We start from the raw sequence: 24,376 nt of genomic DNA, 5'->3' as shown, positions 1-24,376 counted from the left end.
TTTGGTTATACAGTCCATCACTCTGCTGATCCCGCCCACGTCCAAAAGGTCTTTTTCTAGGTGTTTTTGACTTGGACAAATATTTGGACGAAAATGGGGTATAAAGATGGCCGACTTAGCGGTCTGGACGATCAGACGGCTGGACGTGCAGCGAGACGATTTTCGGAACGTTGGACATATTTTTCAAAAATGGACCTTTTCCTATGTCCGACTTTGGGCGACTAGCGACTTAGGCCCAAAACGTATGCCCCTCTACATTACAGAATAATGCATAAGTGCAGTCAGGTGCCTAAAATTCCCATTTGTACGCCTTTTTTTTTTTGTTAAGTTTTATTTATTTTATAAAAATACAATACAAAAATACAACAAGGCGAGAACAACTGACATTCAGCAAACCAACATGATGTGAAAGTCTACCGTGTGGTTTTTTCCCATTTGTACACTTAACTTCCATTTGAATGCCCAAAGATAAGTTCCTAATTGGCACCTTTTAGTACACTTTACAGAATTTGGGGATGTACTAGCGACTCCTTTCGCTGCCCTTCTTCTTTCTCATAGGAGCACAGTAGATAATCATTTGGTCAATGAGTTTGTCTAAGGGAGAGAGGCCCAGCGGGGTTTAGATTAAGCGCTGTGCAACAGAAAAACTTACTTGCTCTCGCTGGCACATATCTGGATCCCACTTCTCTTCGATATATCTCAGGAGTTCCAAGAGGTAGCTATAGTCCATCTCCTGCATCTGGTGATGCTTACTGCAGGCTTGCCATTTCCTTTTGTTTGCATGAAAGAAACAAATCCTTCTCAACACTGAAAGAGCTCAAATAATACGAGTTCAGACATGCTCGGGCATAGTGGCGTAATGAGGGTAGGGGGGCGCCCGAGGTAGCGGTACCCTCTGCTGCCCTTTTTCTCCATCCTCCCCGTTCCTTCCCCACCCCCCTTGCTGTGCACGCACGCCTTCCCTTTTCCACGCAATCTGTAACATCGCCGGCATGAGTAACATCTCCAACCTGCTGCCCGTGCCGGCCTCGGCTCTCCCTCTGATGTCACTTCCTGGTCCCGCAACCAGGAAGTGACTTCAAAGGGAGAGATGAGGCTGGCGCGAACAGCAGGTTGGAGAGGATGCTCGCGCTGGCGATATGGTGGGTAAGGGAAGGCGCACGGCGGAGGGGAGGCTGGGCAGGAGTGGGAGGCAGAGAGGTGTCGGTGCCCCCACTGTGATGGAACCTGGGACAGTCTTCTCCCCTTACTACGCTACTGCTCGGGCAAAAGATATGCAGCAAAGTGAGAGGTTCTGGTACATTCATAGGTGAGAAGCGCTAGCCTCAGCACACCTTTTGCGATTAAAAAGCATCTACAAATATTACATTTTTAAGTACTTCATAGGTCATTGAAATGTTTGGGGGGACTGACGGCTTCCTCCTGCTGCTTTCGGCTCAATCAGAATAAGGGCTACGATCTGGGAACATGATCCTTTATTCACAACTATTTGGGGATTTTATCCCTCCCCCATTTTATATACCAATTCACCTACCTCAATCACTGCAGTGACTATCCTTGGCTTGGCCAGAGGTCACACACCAGGACCCTTTCAAGAACTATGCAATCGTGGATCCCAAAACTAGCCACTAGGTGTCACCACTGCATGAGGATGGGATTGGAACTCCTCCAGAGACTCTGAAAGCTGCTTTTGAAGCATCCTCAATGCTAGTTAGTCTTGGAAAAATGGAAGACATGACTCAGCAATCCAACCCAGGGCCTTTGCAGTCCAAGGCACAGAGCTGCCGCTGAGCCATCTGTGTAACCTATCAGGGAGGTTTTCATACCTTTCAAAAAAGGACCTCAGAATAAATTTTCTTCATGACCCGTGATGTAGATACTGGATTTGTGGCAAGAGACATGTGACAGTGAATGAAGCAATTTGATTTGATGAATACGGTTGCTGTTTTTGATAAATTTGTCACCTCGTAATTTTCCTTAGTATTCTTTTCTTTCTTCAGCTCAGTCGATCTTTTGTTTTCAAGTCTGTAGAGATCTGGAATGATCTGTAAGATGATATTTTCTTTCTCAAGGGACCCTCGGCCACAAGAGGGCACCCGCTCAAACTCAGGGGCGGAAAATTTCATGGCGACACCAGAAAGTATTTCTTCACAGAGAGAGTGGTTGATCATTGGAACAAGCTTCCAGTTCAGGTGATCGAGGCAGGCAGCATGCCAGACTTTAAGAATAAATGGGATACCCATGTGGGATCCCTACGAGGGTCAAGATAAGGAAATTGGGTCATCAGGGCATAGACAGGGGGTGGGTAAGCAGAGTGGGCAGACTTGATGGGCTGTAGCCCTTTTCTGCCGTCATCTTCTATGTTTCTATGAACTTCCTGACTCCATTAGGCTTTTAGGCAAGCTGCAATTATTTCGTAAATTCCTGAAAACTTTGTTGTTCTCGCAATTTTTAAATGGTTTAACTACAGCCTCAGAGAAATGATAATATTGTAGTTAGTTTTCTTATGTACTTTAGTTTTTAATTAGTTCTTTCTCTTATGTTTTCTGCTATGTACTCTAGTCTTAATTATATGTGAACCGAGTTGAGCTCCACCGAGAGATGACCCGGTATATAAACCAAAGATTAGATTAGATTGTACTTCCCTGGTTGTCAGTTGTCTCTTTATTGTGAACTGCTTAGAACTTGTTATGGTATTGCGGTATACAAAACTAAAGTTATTATTATTTTATATATATTATTTTCTTTTGCATAGGATTTTCAGTTGAAGGATATGTGAAAAAAAGAGCATCATTCACAAATGCCCGATAGCAGTGCTAATTATGCTTTTCAGCCCAAGAAATACACAGCCAATACTTCCTTCCTGCTTTTGACACCCATTAATGGGAAAACTGTTCTTGCTTGATACAGTGTAGCAGAACATTGCACTAAAGAAAGAAAAGTTTACCACAGCTTCACATAACGTTATGAATCTTTCGAGCATCAAGGAAAATCATTTTGCTATTAACGAGAGGCAAAGTTTTGCTTGGAACTTCTTCTGCCAGGAGCTGTTAAATACACATTTGGTCTTACTTGCTAATTTTCTTTCCTTGAATCCTGCCTAGCTACGTTGCAAATGGTAACGGAGGATAGAAACATGCGGACTCTACTCTTTATAGGGTTCTGTGCAGCCTACAGCTCCTTGGTATTTCTGTAAACAAGTAGCCTCTCATGGGTTAACATAACATAAGAACATAAGAATTGCCGCTACTGGGTCAGACCAGTGGTCCATCATGCCCAGCAGTCCTCTCCCGCCGCGGCCCTTAGGTCAAAGACCAGTGCCCTGAGACTAGCCTTACCTGCGTACGTTCCGGTTCAGCAGGAACTTGTCTAACTTTGTCTTGAATCCCTGGAGGGTGTTTTCCCCTATGACAGACTCCGGAAGAGCGTTCCAGTTTTCCACCACTCTCTGAGTGAAGAAGAACTTCCTTACATTTGTACGGAATCTATCCCCTTTTAACTTTAGAGAGTGCCCTCTCGTTCTCTCTACCTTGGAGAGGGTGAACAACCTGTTTCTATTTACTAAGTCTATTCCCTTCATTATCTTCAATGTTTCGATCATGTCCCCTCTCAGTCTCCTCTTTTCAAGGGAGAAGAGGCCCAGTTTCCCTAATCTCTCACTGTACGACAACTCCTCCAGTCCCTTAACCATTTTAGTCACTCTTCTCTGGACCCTTTCGAGTAGTACTGTGTCTTCATGTATGGCGACCAGTGCTGGACGCAGTACTTCAGGTGAGGGCGTACCATGGCCCAGTACAGCGGCATGATAACCTTCTCCGATCTGTTCGTGATCCCCTTCTTAATCATTCTGTTTGCCCTTTCCGCCGCCACACATTGCGCACATGGCTTCATTGACTTGTCAACCAGTACTCCCAAGTCTCTTTCCTGGGGGGTCTCTCCAAGTACTGCACCAGACATCCTGTATTCGTGTATAAGATTTTTCTTACCGACATGCATCACCTTACACTTATGCACGTTAAACCTAATTTGCCATGTCGCGGCCCATTTCTCGAGCGTGTTTATGTCACATTGCGGGTCTTCGCAATCCTCCTGCGTCCTCACTACTCTGAATAACTTTGTATCATCTGCAAATTGAATCACCTCGCTCGTCATACCAATTTCCAGGTCATTTATAAATATGTTGAAGAGCACGGGTCCAAGCACTGAACCCTGCGGCACTCCCACTCGTGCCGCTTTTCCAGTCTGAGTATTGTCCATTTACCCCCACTCTCTGTTTCCTATCCGCCAACCAGTTTTTAATCCACGTGAGTATTTCACCGTTGATTCCATGGCTCGCAATTTTTTGAAGTAGTCGTTCATGCGGGATCTTGTTGAATGTCTTCTGAAAATCCAGATATACAATGTTCCATCTTTATAGGGGGCGTTCCTATAGCACAATATTCCTTTACAGTTTTTAAAAATTATCTCAAACAGAAGGCAGTCCCTTTAATTGAAGCAGCTGCTCCTCTCTGTCTTGGAAGGAGAAAAGTCAGACTAAGAGAGCAACATCGGGACAAGGAGAGAGATTCAGGCTCATTAGACCCCCAGTTGAAGCCCTCTCTGAGTTTCCTTCACTGGAAAATATCAGTTCTCTAAATGGGCCCTGGTAGTTCCAATTAACCTTCCAGGTTGAAGCTGCACAGATTGCCTATCTACCACCTGCTGGAGTCAGAGAATACTGAGGGAGGTACAAAGCTCATGCATCTGATCAGTTCCGGTCTGGTGGGATAGAATGGAAAGCAAAAAAGGACTTGATATGATCCTTGCTTCTAAAGCAGCAAACATGGAAATCTGAGTCTCCCTTTTTATAATAAAAGCCTAAATAAAAAAATAAAAAAAGTTTTGACATTTTTCCTTTACTAGTAGAGACATTATAGAGATCATTTGTTGCAGCCTATAAAGATAACTATTTATAATCTGGAAGATAAGTTGCACTGTATTATAATTACATTTTTCTTTAAGGAATCGTCGTGGGGTTTTATTTCCTGGCAATATTTGTAACCAAGTATCATCATAGCCTTGTGTACAGAAGAGTAAAATCCCAGCACAGAAAATATTAACAAAAAAAAGAAACAATTCCACTGCAAACTCTATTTAGGAAAATCTGATCTTATTCATCAAGTTGAGTCACTTATAAAGATGATCTGTTATGGACTTCATCCTGCACTATTCATTAGGCTTCTTCATGTGTAAAATAATCACAAAGCAGCGAAGACAATCAACTAATACCAGGATCCAGGTGTACCTGGATGACATACTGGCCCACTTACAAACCTGGAATCTAACGGCTGATAAAAGACCACAAAATTCATCTATTCTTTCCAAATCTTCCCTGTTGCAAATGCTGAAGACACAATTTGATCTCCTGCTTTAACTTTCTCCCAGATCAGTAGCCTCTGTGTTTATTAGAGAATGACACGGTGACAAAATTCATCACCGTTCTCGTCCCTGCGGATAACCGCGGGAAACCATCTTCATGTCATTCTTTAAGGAGAGAGGGAAGAATCAGAGTATAATTGGGCACAACCACTGACCCGCAAGCTTTGCTTTGAAGAATGCTGGTGTAGAAGGACCAAGGTTGAGTAGCAACATTCCAGAGCTGAGATTGTGATGTCATAATGCCTCATTCCACCAGTGCCTAAGAGCCAACCTCATCAGTGATGTCACAATGGCTTCATTATCCTTGGCTCACATAAGAATCAGTATGAATGGGCCCAGCCACTGACCCGCAAGCTTTGCTTTGAAGAATGCTGGTGTAGAAGGACTGAGGTTGAGATAGACACTAGAAAATGACATAGGATTATTTCCCACGGTTATCCGCGGGGACGGGAACGATGATGAATTTTGTCACCGTGTCATTCTCTAGTGTTTATCCTCAGCTTTCTCGGTTTCTTTCACTGTGTTTGCATCCAACACCCTCCCAGGCCTGAGCAGGCTGGTTCCAATCTGTGCCAAAGTTAGAGAAAATGTGGATGGTATAATCTGAAGAAATGTTATTTTATGACCCGTCTTTCAGACTCGGCATGGACAAAATATAAAACTCCAGCTGCTGAGGACAGAGTCACGAGGGACAGCAGGGGAGCCCTGACAACGTGAATACGGGCAGGAAGTTTGAGGTTTGAGAAGGTAAAAAAGTGCCCCCTAAACCTGTCCTGGTGACCCCTCAGCTAATCAGAGTTTTCAGATATCCACAATGAATAAGTACGAGTGAAATTTGCATATACTGGCCTCTAATATACGAAAATTTGTTTCATGCATAGTCAGTGGTTAATCATTTGTTACCTTGCCTGATGACATTCTCGCAGAGAAGATTTTGAATGATGTTGCTGATTTTTCGAGTTGATTATTTTACTCTTACAAATTGTTTATCACCAGAAGACTGCAACTCAAATGACAGTTTGATGAATTTATTTTTTTTTTTTACGTTTACATTGAATATCGCCAAGAAGTTTGTAACTGATCTCCGATGCAAGCAGAGCCTGAAAATGGTCTCTGCTGGATCATTTTGGTTTGATTTTCAAGTGGATTCCTGTTGTCCTTTCCCTACTGCTTGTAGCCAGTTCTCCTTGCTGACACCGATTTAGGAAGCCCTGGTGTAAGTGCTATTGCTTCAGCTGGCACCTCCCCATGTCATATTTTGCTTATTACAACTTCCCATTGTCAGGTTTGTTAGTGGCCCCCACAATATATGGTGGTAGGGGTTAAGTGAAAGTAGCGATAGCTAGGCTGACACCCATTAAAATAGATGTATAGATAGATATATGCAAAGTGAAAGAAAGCTTTAATAGTCAAAATGAATGAAGGCCAACAATGAATTACTTAAATTGTAAACCCTCCTAGACAGGGAAATTTCAACTACTACTTTGAAAAATTACGAGCCATGGTATCGAGGGTGAAATACTCATGTGGATTAAAAACTGGCTGGTGGATAGGAAACAGAGAGTGGGGGTAAATGGACAATACTCAGACTGGAAAAGCGGCACGAGTGGAGTGTCGCAGGGTTCGGTGCTTGGACCCGTGCTCTTCAACATATTTGTGAATGACCTGGAAATGGGTTCGACGAGCGAGGTGATTAAATTTGCAGACGATACGAAGTTATTCAGAGTAGCGAGGACGCAGGAGGATTGCGAAGACCAGCAACGTGACAAAAACACGCTCGTTAAATGGGCTTTGACATTGCAAATGAGGTTTAATGTGGATAAGTGTAAGGTGATGCATGTCGGTAAGAAAAATCTTGTACACGAATACAGGATGTCCGGTGCAGTACTTGGAGAGACCCCCCCCAGGAAAGAGACTTGGGAGTACTGGTCGACAAGTCAATGAAGCCGTCCGCGCAATGTATGGCGGTGACGAAAAGGGCGAACAAAATGCTAGGAATGATTGAGAAGGGGATCACGAACAGATCGGAGAAGGTTATCATGCTGCTGTACTGGGCCATGGTATGCCCTCACCTGGAATACAGCATCCAGCACTGGTCAATGTACATGAAGAAGGACACAGTACTACTCGAAAGGGTCCAGAGAAGAGCAACTAAAATGGTTAAGGGGCTGGAGGAACTGCCGTACAGCGAGAGATTAGAGAAACTGGGCCTCTTCTCCCTTGAAATGAGAAGACTGAGAGGGGACATGATCAAAACATTCAAAATACTGAAGGGAATAGACTTAGTAGAGAAAGACAGGTTGTTCACCCTCTCCAAGGTAGAGAGAATGAGAGGGCACTCTCTAAAGTTAAAAGGGGATAGATTCCGTACAAATGTAAGGAAGTTCTTCTTCACTCAGAGAGTGGTAAAAAACTGGAACGCTCTTCCGGAGGCTGTCATAGGGGAAAACACCCTCCAAGGACTCAAGACAAAGTTAGACAAGTTCCTGCTGAGCCAGAACGAACGCAAGTAAGGCTAGTCTCAGTTAGGGCACTGGTCTTTGACCTAAGGGTTGCCGCGTGAGCGGACTGCTGGACACGATAGACTACTGGTCTGACCCAGCAGCGGCAATTCTTATGTTCTTATGTACCTCACATTCAGCTTGAATTTGGAGAAAGTGAATTAATTAAGGGGCCCTTTTACTAAACTGTTCTAAGAAAGGGATTTAGCATGTCCTTCTGTAGGCCTTTCCTGTGTGCTAAGCTCATTTCTAGCACAGCCATCCAATTTCCAATAATGGTAATTGGAAAAAGTGAAAAAATAGTGGAGGAGGGGGGACTAGTGAAAGAAATCTGACATAAATAATGGTAATTGGAAAAAGTGAAAAAATGGTGGAGGAGGGGGGACTAGTGAAAGAAATCTGACATAAATAATGGCAATTGGAAAAAGTGAAAAAATGAAAAAATGGTGGAGGAGGGAGAAATAGTCAAAGAAATCTGAGATAACGGTAATTGGAAAAAGTGAAGAAAGTGAAAAAGTGAAAAAATGATAAAGGAGGGGGGGGAATAGTCAAAGAAATCTGACATAAATAATGGTAATTGGAAAAAGTGAAAAAATGGTGGAGGAGGGGGGACTAGTGAAAGAAATCTGACATAAATAATGGTAATTGGAAAAAGTGAAAAAATGGTGGAGGAGGGAGAAATAGTCAAAGAAATCTGAGATAAACAATGGTAATTGGAAAAAGTGAAGAAAGTGAAAAAGTGAAAAAATGATGAAGGAGGGGGGAATAGTCAAAGAAATCTGACATAAATAATGGTAATTGGAAAAAGTAAAAAAATGGTGGAGGAGGGGGGACTAGTGAAAGAAATCTGACATAAATAATGGTAATTGGAAAAAGTGAAAAAATGGTGGAGGAGGGGGGACTAGTGAAAGAAATCTGACATAAATAATGGCAATTGGAAAAAGTGAAAAAATGGTGGAGGAGGGAGGAATAGTCAAAGAAATCTGACATAAACAATGGTAATTGGAAAAAGTGGGGTTTTTTTCTCCATCTTGAATATATATATGGTCAGGTGCTAAACAACAAAAAAGAGCCTCGATGAGCCAGATCAAATCTTTATTGACCCAACACGGACCATTAAAAAAAAAAGGTAAATGCGGGAGGTAATGTCCGTGCACCAGACGATTGACACATTTACACCTATTTTCCATCCCTGAAATGCCCCCTCGAAAAAAAAGTACAAAATCTAAATACCGCGCGCTTTCTGCATTCAGCCGGCAAAACTTAACCCTCCCTCTTTTGCGAACGCATAGCGCGGGTTTTAGCGCCGCCAGCTGCGGTAACTGCTCCGATGCTCACAGGAATTCTATGAGCATCGGAGCGGTTACCGCCACTGCCGGCGCTAAAACCCGCCCTATGCGTTCGTAAAAGAGGGGGGCAATACAGCGTGCTTCAGCGTGTCCTGCGTTAGACTATTTTTGCTGCGATACGTGTGCATTAGCACCTAACACAGCTTGGGAAAAGGGCTCCTGAATTAAGCTAAAATACATTTATACCGCTAGAATGATTTAACTTCCATTGTTCTTGCATTTTTCTTGGCTCCTCTCATTTTCCTATATTTTTGAAGCTGTCTGTTGTCATGTTATTCTGCTCAATGGCTAGCACCTGAAAATTTTTTCTAATTACCATTATTTATATCAGATTTCTTTGACTATTCCCCCCTCCACCACCATTTTTTCACTTTCTCACTTTTTTCAATTATCATTATTTATGTCAGATTTCTTTCACTAGTCCCCCCTCCTCCACCATTTTTTCACTTTTTCCAATTACCATTATTTATGTCAGATTTCTTTGACTATTCCCCCCCTCCTTCATCATTTTTTCACTTTTTCACTTTTTCCAATTACCATTGTTTATGTCAGATTTCTTTGACTATTCCTCCCTCCTCCACCGTTTTTTTTACTTTTTCCAATTGCCATTATTTATGTCAGATTTCTTTCACTAGTCCCCCCTCCTCCACCATTTTTTCACTTTTTCCAATTACCATTATTTATGTCAGATTTCTTTCACTAGTCCCCCCTCCTCCACCATTTTTTCACTTTTTCCAATTACCATTATTTATGTCAGATTTCTTTGACTATTTCCCCCTCCTCCTTCATCATTTTTTCACTTTTTCACTTTCTTCACTTTTTCCAATTACCATTGTTTATGTCAGATTTCTTTGACTATTCCTCCCTCCTCCACCATTTTTTCACTTTTTCCAATTACCATTATTTATGTCAGATTTCTTTGACTATTCCCCCTCCTCCACCATTAGGTTACTTCATATATTAATCACAGTATTCTGTATTCTTCATCAGTGTGGATGCAGTGTAGTGAGATGTTGATGTAGGATGGGGAATGCCTCCAGCACTTCACATCACCTGGAGCTTGGTTAAACTGCTGAAAATTTCTTATTTTCTCCTTTTACTCTCTCTTTTCTGGATGATCAGATTGTTTGATGAGTGAACATAGGCAACATCTAAAGCTATCCCATAGGACCAAATAATGTCACATAATGTATTCTATTATTTTTTAAAAAAATCCAAATCAGCGGAATAGACAGTTGCAAATACTCACACCACTGCCAGTTGGAGGGCTGAAAGGTCAGTTTGCATGCCATGATGGCAAAGGATGGTAAATGCGTGCTTGCTCAGCTCTCCCTTCCAATTGTAACAATCAATCTGTAGAGACAAATCTTGGTAATCACTATTTTTTCAGCTCTCTTTTATTTCCAAATATAATTTTTATCTATGTGTATAGTAACATTGTAGATGACAAACCCAACCTCTCCCAATTAGTTCTGGTCTGGGGTAGCAATGGGAGCTAAATGTGCACCATCAACATTTATATGACTGAATTTGAGAGATCTTGAGTGTACAAGTCACCACTTGTGGATAAAAGTTTTGGATGGTATAGACACATTGATGGGAAATCAGCTAAGGCACCCCTTGAAGGATACGCTGGAATTTGCGGACTATTTGAGATAAGTTCTGAATTATGAATAGTTGGGAACTTTTCTCCTGCCTCTTATGAAGCATGGGTTAAGTGATTGATAAGTTTTATATGAACTCTTGATACACATATCTCTTTTTATAATTTCACACTTCCTACCTAAACTTAGATTATATATTTACACAAAAAATTGGATAAAAATAACTACATTCGGTGTTAGTGTTGAATAATGTTTGTGGGGAGGCCCAGCAGTGAATCTCCTAGATATTAATGGAGATTCCCACAGACTGACCTGCTACCCGAGCAAAATAATAATCTATTTAGGCATTTATACGATATAGTGTGTCCAGGGTGCTGAGTGTAAAAAAAAAAAATCTCTTGAGATATTGGAGCAGGTCTTTTTGATATCATAGACATATTGATGATATTTTTCTTCTATGGAAGGAGAGTATTGAAGACCTTTGGAAAGTCAAACAGTGTTTGGACACTTGTAATGATAACTTGAGATTTACCATGTCAACATCTGTGAAGGATATATAATTTTTTGGGGATATTTTGCTACAGTAAGAAGATGGATTTTTTTAAAGACTGGTTTTTATAAAAATTACAGATAAGAATACTTTTCTCAACTACAATAGTTGCCATCCTAAAAAAAAACAACAACAACAAAAAAAACAAACCAACAGATAGTGTACCGTTTTCTCAATTTTTAAGAATAAAAAGTTCAGACAAATCTTCATTCAAGGCTCATGCTAAAAAAATGTAAATTCAACTTTATTGAGAGAGAATATCCAGAAAATGTGGTGAAGAGCTAAATTTTATAAAATAAGACTATGGATCTGGATGTTATAACATGTGTGCTCCAATAGGGGGCATATGGTCACGAAATTGCTAAGATCTTTAGAGACCGTTGGGAGGTCTTGAAACTACATCCTGTTTTTAAAAGATAAACATCTCAGAATAGCTTATGCAAGAGAACAAAATCTGAAAGAAATTTTATGTCCAGCCGATGTTTCCTTAGTGAATAAAGAACCCAAAGCTGGAATACTAGGACATTCTAAATGTGTGAATTGTACCATCTGTGGAGCCACAAATCAAATAAAAAGTTTTGTTAATCCGTTTGAAGGGAAAGAGTATGCTTTGAAATACAGAATGGGTTATTTATGTGGTTGAACGCCTCTGCGCTGAGTTATATGTGGGGCTCACCTCGAGATCTTTAAAATTTAGAATGACCGAGCATAAATGAAACATGAAAAGAAGAAAAATGAATGAACCCCTAGTGGTTCACTGCACTGAAGCACCACATGTTTTTAAGGATTTGAAGTGTTTTCTAATTGATGTTGAATCTCCACGTACATGGGGAGGTGATTGTGTTAGAAGACTGCAACAGAAAGAAATTGCATCGATCTATAGATTGAGAACTCTGGAACCTGTTGGATTAAAACAGCGTTATTGACTGGAAGCCTCTTTTTATAATACATTTTTATATATTTTATTTATTTATTTAATTTTCTATACCGTTCTCCCAAGGGAGATCAGAACGGTTTACATTAATTTATTCGGGTACTCAAACACTTTTCCCTGTCTGTCCCGGAAAGTCACAATCTATCTAATGTACCTGGGGCAATGGGGGGATTAATGGGGCAATGGGGGTTTTAGCACTAAAAACGCTAGCGCACCATAGTAAAAGGAGCCCTAAGTGACTTGTCCAGGGTCACAAGGAGCAGCGTGGGTTTGAACCGCTACTTTTGCCTGAAATCCTTAAAATATACATTTTCATGTGCATTTATAATGATATATACATGTTGAGTGCTTCGTTACCTCTATCTGCTTGTGTTCATGCTTCAGGAATTGATTCAGTAGCATTTCATGAATTACAAAGTTGGAGGTTTTCTTGCATAACACTGTGTCCCTCTGCAACAAAATTGCATTAACTGTTAGTATATACGCTTTCTTGCATCTGATTTCCTTGCCCCATTACATATTGACTCATCACTCTTGCATCTATTCTAGACGTCAGAAAGATTCAGATGAACTCGAGTCTGATTCAAGGAGTACAAATAGAATTAATCAGTGTAGGCAGAAAGAGCTAAGAAGTCAGAATGAACGATGCCTCGCCCTTTGGGTTAGCTGGAATGGTAACATTATGAAGGCGATGCCAGGGACCTCATTTTTAGGAAGTATGGGAACAGGCAGCATTGCCCTGCACAGACCTGTCCTACCAAAGGGGACAATATTCTGAAGGATTTACCCAGGCAGGAGCAGCTCCTGCCTGGATAGGTCCTGCCTATTGGATCCATTTCCAGATTCTCTGTCGAATTATCTGGATAATTCTGCAAAAAAAATCCAGATAGACCATCTTGAAACTTAACAATAATGAGTGGAATGCATTTACAATATAATGCGGATAAAATACATTAAAAAATAGAAATAAAAAGACTTGTTAAAAAATAGCAGTGCGTTAAGATACCAACCTATCAAAAAGTTGTGTCTTTAACAATTTTCTAAAATCAAAATAGGAAGAGAACCCATCCCCACACAAGAAAAATAAAAAGAAGCTTTCAGAGCATTCTATGATAATTACGTAACAAACACAAGATTCAAATTTTCAAGCAGAAATAGCACCTAAAATTAGAGAAGACGTTCCAATCAGAGAGAAGGCATCCGAGCTTCCACATCATTTTTTAACGAGTCGGAGAAACAAATACTCAATTATTTGCCAATGCCTTCTTATGCTAAGGTATATTTCAGTTGATAATCGCCTTTTGGAATTTTTATGACATCAATGTACGATTTAAAGCTTGTTTGTACTTCTGAATTGATTGAATTTGTGCTCTATCCCTATTATAACAGGGACAATAAATGATGTTATCTTGACATGTCTATGTTATATGTGATAGTCGGAGGGAAACAAGATTTATGTATGTGATAAGGAAACCGCGTAGTTGTATGCGGTATATAAATTTTTAAATAAATAAATAAATACAAATGGGTTTCCCAGTGGCGTAGTAAGGGGGGGTGAGGGGGCGGTCCACCCCAGGCACCATGTTGGTGGAGGCGCCATCCCACTTCCTCCTCTCTGTTCCCCCCCTGCCTTTTCTCATCCCTCCCCTCCACACACGCAACCCCTTCCCCCGTACCTCTAGTCGAAGCTGTTCATGGCGCTCAACGTCGTACTCTTTGCGACTCCCGCCGACGTCACATCCGGGTGCCGCGTACAGAAAGTGACATCAGAGGGAGAGCCGATGGGGTGGCGAGGAGCACGTTGTTGACCCGCCGCGAGCAACAACTTCAACTAGAGGTACGGGGAAAGGAAAGGGGAGCGCACGTCGCAGGTGGGATTGGTGAAAGAGCGGGGGAAAGGGGCAGAGAAGAGGGGAGGGGCAGCACTACCCCGGGAACCTCTTATCCTCGCTACGCCACTGGGTTCCCCCCCCCTCCCAGCTTTATAACACATTTATGTGGAAACTGCAGAAAACACGTTCGTCTGTTGTCCTGCTTATGTTCACTAGGAGAGCTGGAGTGGGGGCATCTCCACTCCTCCCAGTACAGCTGTTCTCACATTTTGTTTTGGTTTTCTCTGACAACCCCAATAAGTTAAACTTCTACCATCAAGAATAATGTGAAGGATCCTTGAAAACGAACGCTTGTGTTTGATTTTCGTGGTCTGAATGGTTTGAAAGGTCTGTCAGGGGAACATTCTATTAAATTGGAAAAACGGAGAACCTCCAGCATCCCTTGTGCTGGCGCTGCCAAAGAGAGACTGTTGAAATCCCGTCTCTTGTCGACGCGTTGGCATCTGAGCTGACAGGGAGACGGGTCCTCCTCGCCTGTTTACTTCATATCTTTAGAAAATCTTTCTGGAATATCTCCAGGACCAATTAAAATTTAATTTGATTTGTTTTGCTTTTGCCCCGTAACCCTAATCAAAACACCAATTAAGCACTTGGTTAGAGATGAGCCTAAGCGAGAGAATATAGCATCGCATCTGCCCACAGATGATGCAGCATTTGCAAATGCATTTCGTTGATTAATGTGCATTTTATAGGATCACATCAAATTGTTTTAATTAGTGTTTTACCCTGTTCTATACTGCTGTGACTGCAGAGAACTCCCTGGGCACACCCTAACTGCTCTACTTTCCAGGCTTTCTTTAATGAATATGCATCAGATAGATTTGCATGCATTAGAGACCCAGGAATTGAAAATATATCTTATGCATTTTAAGGGCAGTTCTATAACTGGGCACCACGGCCCTGATTCTATAAACGGCGTCCCGACTGTAGGCAATCGGGATGCACGTTTGGTTTAAAAACAAACCAAAAAAAAACCTCTTGAAGCAAGTCGCCTACATTGGAGGCGCATTTGGGAGCATAGTAAGGCACGCAAGCCTAAGCTCGCCTAAGGCTAGGTGCGGGCATGGTTTGGCCCGGAAGTAGCCTTTGGTGGACCAGGCAGCTGTACACGTATCCCTTGGCCACAGGGGTTCGAGTGGGAGTCTGGGTGGGGGGTACGGTGAGGGGTACTGGTGGTGGGCTACTTGATCAATGGAGGGGGGGGGGTCTGGCAGGAGGGATTGGGCATCCCTCCTGCCAGGTTCGTTAGGGAGGGGGTGCTGGGCAAGAAGGAATGGGCATCCCTCCTGCCGCAACTGTTCAGGGGAGGGGTGTGGGGTTCCGGCTGGAGGGATTGGGCATCCCTTCTGTAAAGTTCGTTAGGAAGGGGGGTGCCGGGAAGGAAGGACCGGGCATCCCTCTTGCTGCAATTGTTTAGGGGAGGGGTGGGGGGTTCCAGCAGGAGGAATTGGGCATCTCTTCTGTAAGGTTCGTTAGGGAGGGGGAGTTCCGGGCAGGAAGGACTGGGCATCCCTCCTGCTGCAATTGTTTAGGGGAGAGGTGGGGGGTTCCGGCTGGAGGGATTGGGCATCCCTTCTGTAAGGTTTGTTAGGGAGGGGGTGCCAGGCAGGAAGGACTGGGCATCCCTCCTGCCACAATTGTTCAGGGGAGGGGTGTGGGGTTCCGGCTGGAGGGATTGGGCATCCCTTCTGTAAGGTTTGTTAGGGAGGGGGTGCTGGGCAGGAAAGACTGGGCATCCCTCCTGCTGCGATTGTTTAGGGGAGGGGTGGGGGTGGGGTTCTGGCAGGAAGGATTGGGCATCCCTACTGTCGGTAGTCTTCACAGGGGGTGGAGACGGGTTGCTGCTAAACTTATTAAGGCAGGGAGATCCCTTGCCGCAATAAGCTCAGCGGGAACCTGATTCTCTAAGCCTGTACCATGGACATTGGTTAGAGAATCGGGTTCATTTTAGGTGGGCTTAGGCGCAGTTCCACATAGGACGCCCATTGGCTTCCGAGACCGGACATCCTATACAGAATCCAGGCCCACAGTTACATGCCCCTTACACACCACCTGTGAAAGTGCCAGCAGGGTGCCCAAGTGCTATTTTGTAAGGGCACGCATGAGTAAAATGCCAAGAACCATACACAAGGGCAGAGCAAGGGTGGACAATGGACGGGGGCTGCCACTTATACGTGTAACATATAGAATACTATAAATTATGCATATTCCTGCTGCATATGTGTGAATGCAGATATGACATGTTTATGGTTTTGCCGCAGACCGCAGGGAACAGTCAGTTGTCTCCTGTGGTCTGAATATCTGGCGGTCAATATCTAAGTAACTGTGCATGTCTTGAAAGAAAGAAACCTCCTCCTTTACTAATGCGTACTGCAGGTTTTAGCGCCAGCAGCAGTGGTAACTGCTCCGAAGCTCATAGGAATTCTGTGAGCGTCAGAGCAATTACCGCCACTGCCGGTGCTAAAAACCTAAAGTAGTAAAGGAGAGGGATCCATCTCCGGATCAGACCCAAGGTCCATCAAGTCTGGCGATCCGCACACGCGGAGGCCCAGCCAGGTGTACACCTGATGTAGTTTTAGTCACCCATATCCCTCTATGCCTCTCGTAAGGAGATGTGCATCTAGTTTGCTTTTAAATCCTAGAACGGTGGATTCCGCAATAACCTCCGCTGGGAGAGCATTCCAGGTGTCCACCACTTGTTGCGTGAAGCAGAACTTCCTGATATTTGTCCTGGACTTGTCCCCCCTTAGCTTCAGTCCATGTTCTCTTGTCCGTGTCACAATCTCAGCTGTGGAATGTTGCTACTCTTTGGGGTTCTGGAATCTTTTGTTACTCTTTGGGATTCTGGAATGTTGCTACTCCATTGATGAGGTTGGCTCTAAGGTACTGTGGAATGAGGCATCATAAGAACATAAGAACTGTCATCTCCGGATCAGACCTTCGGTCCATCGAATCCGGCGATCCGCACACGCGGAGGCCCAGCCAGGTGTACACCTGGTGTAATTTTAGTCACCCATATCCCTCTATGCCTTTCATAAGGAGATGTGCATCTAGTTTGCTTTTAAATCCTAGAACGGTGGATTCCGCAATAACCTCCTCTGGGAGAGCATTCCAGGTGTCCACCACTCGTTGCGTGAAGCAGAACTTCCTGACATTTGTCCTGGACTTGTCCCCCCTTAGCTTCAGTCCATGTCCTCTTGTCCGCGTCACGTTGGACAATGTAAATAATTTATTTTCCTGCCCTATTTTGTCGATGCCTTTCAGTATTTTGAAAGTCTCGATCATGTCCCCTCGCAGTCTCCTCTTCTCAAGGGAGAACAGTCCCAGTTTCTTGAGTCGTTCCTCATATTCCAAGTTCTCCATACCATTTATTAGCTTCGTTGCTCGTCTCTGCACCCTCTCCAGCATTTTTATATCCTTCTTTAGGTTGGGAGACCAATGTTGGACACAGTACTCCAAGTGTGGTCTGGCCATTGCCCTATAAAGCGGCATTATAACTTTCTCCGATCTACTTGTGATTCCTTTCTTTATCATGCCTAACATTCTATTTTCTTTCTTTGCCGCTGCCGCGCATTGTGCCGACGGTTTCAGGGTCCTATCTATCAGTACACCCAGGTCCCTTTCTTGTTCGCTCTTACCCAGAGTTGCACCTGACATTCTATATTCGTATTCCTTGTTCTTACTGCCTAAATGCATTACTTTGCACTTTTCCACATTAAACTTCATCTGCCATTTCTCCACCCATTTCTCTAACTGACACAAGTCACTCTGGAGTACCTCGCTATCCTTCTGCGATCTGATTGCCCAACATAGCTTTGTGTCGTCAGCAAACTTGATGATCCCACTGGATGTTCCTTCTTCTAGGTCATTTATGAAAATATTAAATAAGATGGGCCCAAGTACCGAACCCTGGGGCACACCGCTAGTCACTTTCTCCCAGTCCGAGAACTTCCCATTTATACCAACTCTCTGCTTTCTGTTCTCTAGCCGTATGAAAGAGACCTTTAAATACCTCCATGATACAAATACACATAGAGAGAGTCTCTGAATTACGAGATAAAGGGTTATGGGGATGGAATGATTTATTGCAAAAATTAAGAAAAAAAAAGAATCCCGAGAATCAGAATTCCAATTTCAGAATCTAATATAAGGGAATTAATTGCAGCATTAAGGTGGATTGATTTACCTGTAAACTCTTGACAAAATAGTGATAATGCGGCTCTTGTGATACGAGAGAGGTCCAAAGGATATCTTATTAAAAGGCTCAACTGTTTGTGGGTTCTTGAATTTTTATTATGGCTTAAAAAAATTAATTAAAGTTTGTATTTTCCTCTATAATCTGGACGTAAATGAATGCTGGGAAACGAGTTACAACCTTGCTCCAATTCGCTAATGGTCTCTCACTCGGGATCAGATTCTGCTAGCTGCTTTTCATCATGAAAGGAGGAAGAAATCGATCCAGCAGAATCAGACCCCCAACTTGTGCTAAAAATATCAAAGATGAGCGACCATGTCACTCAGGTCACAGTGCTATGTGTAATGCTGCAGGAAAATTAAGTTCATATGTCTTGTCCAATACAGTAAAACCTTGGATTGCAAGTAACTTGGTTTGCAAGTGTTTTGCAAGACAAGCAAAACATTTTATTAAATTTTAACATGATATACAAGCAATGTCTTGCAATACAAGTACATACAGTATACACACATCACAACTGAGCTGATGGTTCCTCTCTCTCTCTGACGCTGCGAGAGTGTAGTGACTGTTCTAAATGAGCGAGGTCTTGCAATACGAGTACATACAGTCTACATGCGTCACATCATCACAACTGAGCCGATGGTTCTTCTCTCTCTGACGCTGCGGGAGTGTAGCGACTGTTCTAAATGAGCGAGGTCTTGCAATACAAGTACATATAGTATTTTGTATTAAAGTTTTGGGGTTGTGGAACAAATCGTCATTATTTCCTATGGGGAAATTCGCTTTGATACACGAGTGCTTTGGATTACAAGCATGCTTCTGGAACGAATTATGCTCACAAACCAAGGTTTTACTGTATTTATGGTTTTCTGGCTCAGAAATTACACAAAGGTAGCATGGAGGGAAAACAAGGGATGGCCTGTATTTTGGCAAAAAAAAAATCCCTCCAGTCAAGGAATGACGCTGAGGCCCTGATGCTCAAAACTTACCATACCTTTAACGTTTGTCGCTAAATCAGTTCTAACCGGTTTAGCGTACAAGTATTTTAGCTTTCGGTGCTCAAAATGAAAAGTGTGTTATTTTATTTCGTTAAGTGCTAATTTGCAGAAACGAAATTCTATGTTTTGACTGTGTTTCAGATCATTGATTGAACCATTTCCACATCATTCCCTTGGATGGGTTGAGAAATTTTCAGCACCCCCCCCCCCCCCCTGTACGAGCACGGTTAAAGTATAAGAACATAGCAACTTTTGGGTCAGGAATGCCAATGTGCTGATTTGAACTGAGAGCTGCAGTACAGTTGAATGCATGAACATTTTTTTTTCCCAACACAGAGGAAGATAATTTCAAGACCATCCCAGTGTATAGCACGCAATCTTTGCAATAGCGCTGAAAAGAAACTGCTGAGAGCACCATACGGAGTAAAAGAATTCCTACACACGGTTTTCGGGCGTTTCCCTTACCTGTGTTGTTATCAGTTTGAGAATGAGATGACAATCCCCCTGAACTCGGGATGAACTTGACCTCGGCTCCAGTTTGAACCATTTGTCTAAGCCACCAACAGGGATTTCCTACAAAGCAGAAACACTTTAAGGTGCGAGTGTTCATCTTTCTTGAATCGCTACAGAAAAACAAGCATTTGGCAACAGAGTAACAGAAGATTCCACAGAAATAATAATAATAATAATAACTTTATTTTTCTATACCGCCATAGTCAGGCGACTTCTAGGCGGTTTACATTGTAAGAAGGCTGGACATTCAGCGAATAACAAAAGGTCTTAATACAATACAATAAGTCTAAATACAGTACAATACAATAAGTCTAAATACAATATCATACAATGAGTCTAAATACAATACAATAGTCTAAATGAGAAACTTACGTACTAATTGGAGTTCTATGGGTAATGAATACCTGAATACTTTAGAACTTACATATGAATTGGAGTTCTATGGGTAGAGAATACCTGAATACATGAGGAGCTTCTTGAGAGAAAGAAAAGGTGTTTACAGGTAGGGGAGTCCTAGTGAGGGAGGGGACAGTTTTAGTCAATTAATTTTGCGAATAGGGCAGTACTGTAGAGTGGATCTGCTTTATCCCCCTCATTTTAGTGTTATACAACCACTGGGGATCGATCAATGTATTTATTTGCTCATTCTCGATTCCCTGCTCATGGCTAATCGAGGCCCCAAGTGGCTTACATAAAAACAAGTTATCCCTTAAATATCTAGGGCCTAATTCGGATGCCGATCTCAGTAGCCACCTATAAAGAGGCCGCTGATCGCATGTCAATCACACATTGGCATTCTTTAGCCCAGGGGTAGGGAACTCCGGTCCTCGAGAGCCGTATTCCAGTCGGGTTTTCATGATTTCCCCCAATGAATATGCATTGAAAGCAGTGCATGCAAATAGGTCTCATGCATATTCGTTGGGGAAATCCTGAAAACCCGACTTGAATAAGGCTCGCGAGGACCGGAGTTCCCTACCCCCTGCTCTGGCAGATGCCTACATTAAAGGCATCTTTCTCACGCCTATGGAGATGTATAGGGACATTTATGGATGCCCAGGGTCACTTCCGTTGGATACCACACCCAAGCCACACCTTGGGCATGCTCGTATGTAAGCATCTCCATAGGCACGCAACATACGTCTACAATGTAGGTGTCCTTCACCTGAATTTTTTTTTTTTTATGTGCGTCCCGATTGGTGTGAGACAGCAGTAGGATACCTATCACCACCCCAGTGCCTGAACATGGCTAAGCACTGAATATCCAGTTCTAATTCAGTGCATTAAAACCAGTGGCTGCTGCAGGCTAAATACTGCCTGACATATAGTTATATTTTTCCAAACATAAGCCTTTATAACATTTCCTGCACATAAGTGCAGTGCCTTCATGTACTTCTAATGGGAATCAGCACTGTAGTGTTTCTTTATGATTTTATTCAAAGCGGTGAGAGTGTCTAAGAGAAATGTTCAATTTTTTTAAAATTCCAATTACTCATTATGAAAGGGATATAAAGTAGAATAAAAGTTTGTTTGGTTTTTAATGCATTTGCTGAATTTGTGCTAATCACCACTGTATGTCTTATGAATATGAAATTACCATGTGGAAGGCCTGGACTAAATAGATGAAGTAGCCCAGTTAAACAGTTAAGCTCTGGAACTCATTGCCAGAAGATGTGGTAACAGTTCCTGGAGGAAAAGTCCATAGTCTGCTATTGAGGTAGAGGCGGTCGGAAACAAGACAGACAAGACAAGATGAATTGCTCAGCCTTTGACATCGTAAGCCCCCCAATCACCCTTTCTCTATACCCTTTAACCTTCTTGGAGTTCCTTTCTCTCTCAACTCCTGTAAACCGTGCCGAGCTCTACGATTGTGGAGATGATGCAGTATATAAACCTAAGGTTTAGTTTAGTTTAGTGAGAGGCGCCCGGGGCGGTGGCACTCCTCCACCACCCTCGACTCCGCCCCCCCTTCTTTCCTGCTCACCCCACTTCCCTTCCCCCGCACCTCTAGTACCAACAAGAACGTCAACGTGTTCCTCACGACCCCGTCGTCTCTCCAGCTGATGTCACTTCCTTTGCACGGCACCCGGAAGCGACATCAGCAGGAGCACGTTAAAGGTGTTGCTTTTGGTGGTGAACATCTAGAGGTGCGAGGGAAGGGGGGGCATCCGTGTGGCAAGGGGAGGAATGGGAAGAGGCGGGGATGGAGAGGGGTGCCCCCACCAACATGGCACCCAGGGTGGACTGCCCCTCCCCCCCACACATACACAATTACTACACCACTGGACTCAGCTCTCACAGGCACAGCAAAAATGAAAGGGTTTCACATAACTTACATTAACAGCGATATTTAGACAGCCCAGAAAATCATCCATGTTGTCTTCGGCAGTTCCTGCTGTCCCATTTGCTCTTGCTGATTTCACAATCTGCTTAAAATATCTTTTGAAAGAGGCGTACAGATAAAAAAGTTGTGCTTGTAGGGTTTGCTGCGAATACAAGTTTCACTTTCACTCTCTGGTAGGCGCTGCCCCAAGTCCAGGCACTGAATTCTTCTGTCCATTAATTAAGGTATCAAAGACTTTGGGGATCATCTGGAAGACATCTCAACAGACTGTACAGAGCCTTGAGCTGTTCGCCGGCACAAGCAGCAGCTCTAACCTGCTGCTCGTGCCAGCCTCAGCTCTCCCTCTGACTTCACTTCCTGTTTGCGGGACCAGGAAGTGACCTCAGAGGGAGAGCCGAGGTTGGTGTGGGCAGCAAGTTGGAGTGCTGGGAAAGTTAAAGAGGTACGGGGGAAGGGAAGGGGCATGCGATGGGTGGGGGGCAAAGAAGAGGGAGGCCACACTCGCTATGTCTTGGAAAAACTATGTTAGAGGCTACCTCTTATTTTGATTTTAGAAAACTGTTAAAAACCCATCTGTTTCATAGGCTGACGCCTTAATACGTTCCGTGTTTTTACAAAAAAAATCTCATGTTTTAACTGATCTATTCCAATTTAATTTGCTTATTTTACCTCTTATGTTATTTCGATTCACACAATATATATTAACTCCTTGTTGTAAACTGCTTCGAACTTTTTGGTATAGCGGTATATAAAAAATAAATTATTATTATTAAGTGAAGGGATTTGAACGCTAAGGCCAAAATCTTATGGTTGATGTTTATTAAGAGCTTCTATACTGCTACTAATGACTAGGGAGTCAATTGAGAGTGGTTTTTACATGAGCTTCTGTAAAGGTGTTACCATACGGATTTACAAAGCGCTTCTGCGAGATGTTATAATACATGGGCTCTATACTGAAATACACGGAGAGCTCTGTGGTGGTGTTACAATACAGAGTTATTAATACCGGCACGATTATGCCTTAGTCAATCAAACTGCTTATGTTAATGGCACATTGATCATCCTACTTATATGCACACGTTTATACCAAATCAATCATCCTACATATATACACATATAATACTAGGTTTACTATAGTGGCTAAATATAATATATTTACACACCTGCTAAGGAGGTTGGCCATTTCAACTAAATATAATCAATTTACACGCAACCCTGAAAGCTCTAGTTTCCTCTCTCTGTCAACTTCATAATTTCAGCTGAAGAAGTCTGAGAAAAGGATATTAAATGGGTAACCAATGATGCTCTTTTAAGACTGATTTATGGAAAGGCAACATAGACAATTTGGTCTGTATAAAATAGGGGTGCCCATAGTTTTTTTTGGCTTGCGAGCTACTTTTAAAATGACCAAGTCAAAATGATCTACCAATAATAAAATTTTAAAAAACACAAAGCACACTGTACGCTAAGAAAATGTTAATTATCATTCGTATCCGGGGGTGGGGTTCAGAGGTCAAGACAGATGACTTTAAAATATGCAATGTAACCTCAGTAACAACTATACAAAACTAGGTCAATATAGTGCAAAATATAGTCATCAGATATAAATTCTCAAAACGGACAGATTTTGTTCACTAAATTGAAAATAAAATAATTTTCCTACCTTTTTGGTCTGGTGATTTCATGAGTCTCTAATTGCACTTCCTTCTTCTGTAAATCCAATATTTATTTATTTCTGTCTTTCTTTCTTTCTGTCTCTCTTCCCCTGCCCCCTCTATTTCTATGTTTCTCGCTCCCCCTGCCTGCCTGTCTTTCTTTCTCTCTCCCCCTGCCTCTCTGTTTATTTCCATCCTTCTTTCTCTCTCCCCTACCTGCCTCTTTATTTCTGTCTTTCTTTCTCTCCCCCCGCCTCTCTCTATTTCTTTCTTGCTCTCTCCCCCTGCCTCCATCTTTATTTCTGTCTTTCTTTCTCTCTCCCCCTGCCCCCCAAGCCATAGCACCAATTTCTCCACTTTCATGATTCTTTCTCTTTCCCTGCCCCCCCCCCCCAGCCACCACAGCAATTTCTCCCTGCTTCCCCA

At 42.7% G+C, this 24,376-nt stretch overlaps 1 protein-coding gene across 6 annotated transcripts in view; it reads right to left on the bottom strand.

Moving 5' to 3' along the window:
- BAIAP3 (BAI1 associated protein 3) overlaps nucleotides 1-24,376 on the bottom strand; it is a 325,750-nt gene that overhangs the window by 64,975 nt on the left and 236,399 nt on the right. For all 6 annotated transcript variants that reach the window (XM_033963395.1, XM_033963398.1, XM_033963399.1 and 3 more), the window contains 5 exons: nucleotides 22,288-22,390; nucleotides 19,907-20,014; nucleotides 12,714-12,806; nucleotides 10,518-10,621; nucleotides 653-770 (listed from right to left, as the gene is read on the bottom strand). In XM_033963395.1, coding sequence (XP_033819286.1) covers nucleotides 653-770; nucleotides 10,518-10,621; nucleotides 12,714-12,806; nucleotides 19,907-20,014; nucleotides 22,288-22,390 — 526 coding nt within the window. The remainder of the gene's footprint in view (nucleotides 1-652; nucleotides 771-10,517; nucleotides 10,622-12,713; nucleotides 12,807-19,906; nucleotides 20,015-22,287; nucleotides 22,391-24,376) is intronic.

Source organism: Geotrypetes seraphini, chromosome 11 (genome assembly GCF_902459505.1).
Source record: "Geotrypetes seraphini chromosome 11, aGeoSer1.1, whole genome shotgun sequence".
NCBI classification, from domain to species: Eukaryota; Metazoa; Chordata; class Amphibia; order Gymnophiona; family Dermophiidae; genus Geotrypetes; species Geotrypetes seraphini.
Note: the sequence above shows the minus strand (reverse complement) of the source record. Positions and strands in the feature narration are given on the sequence as shown.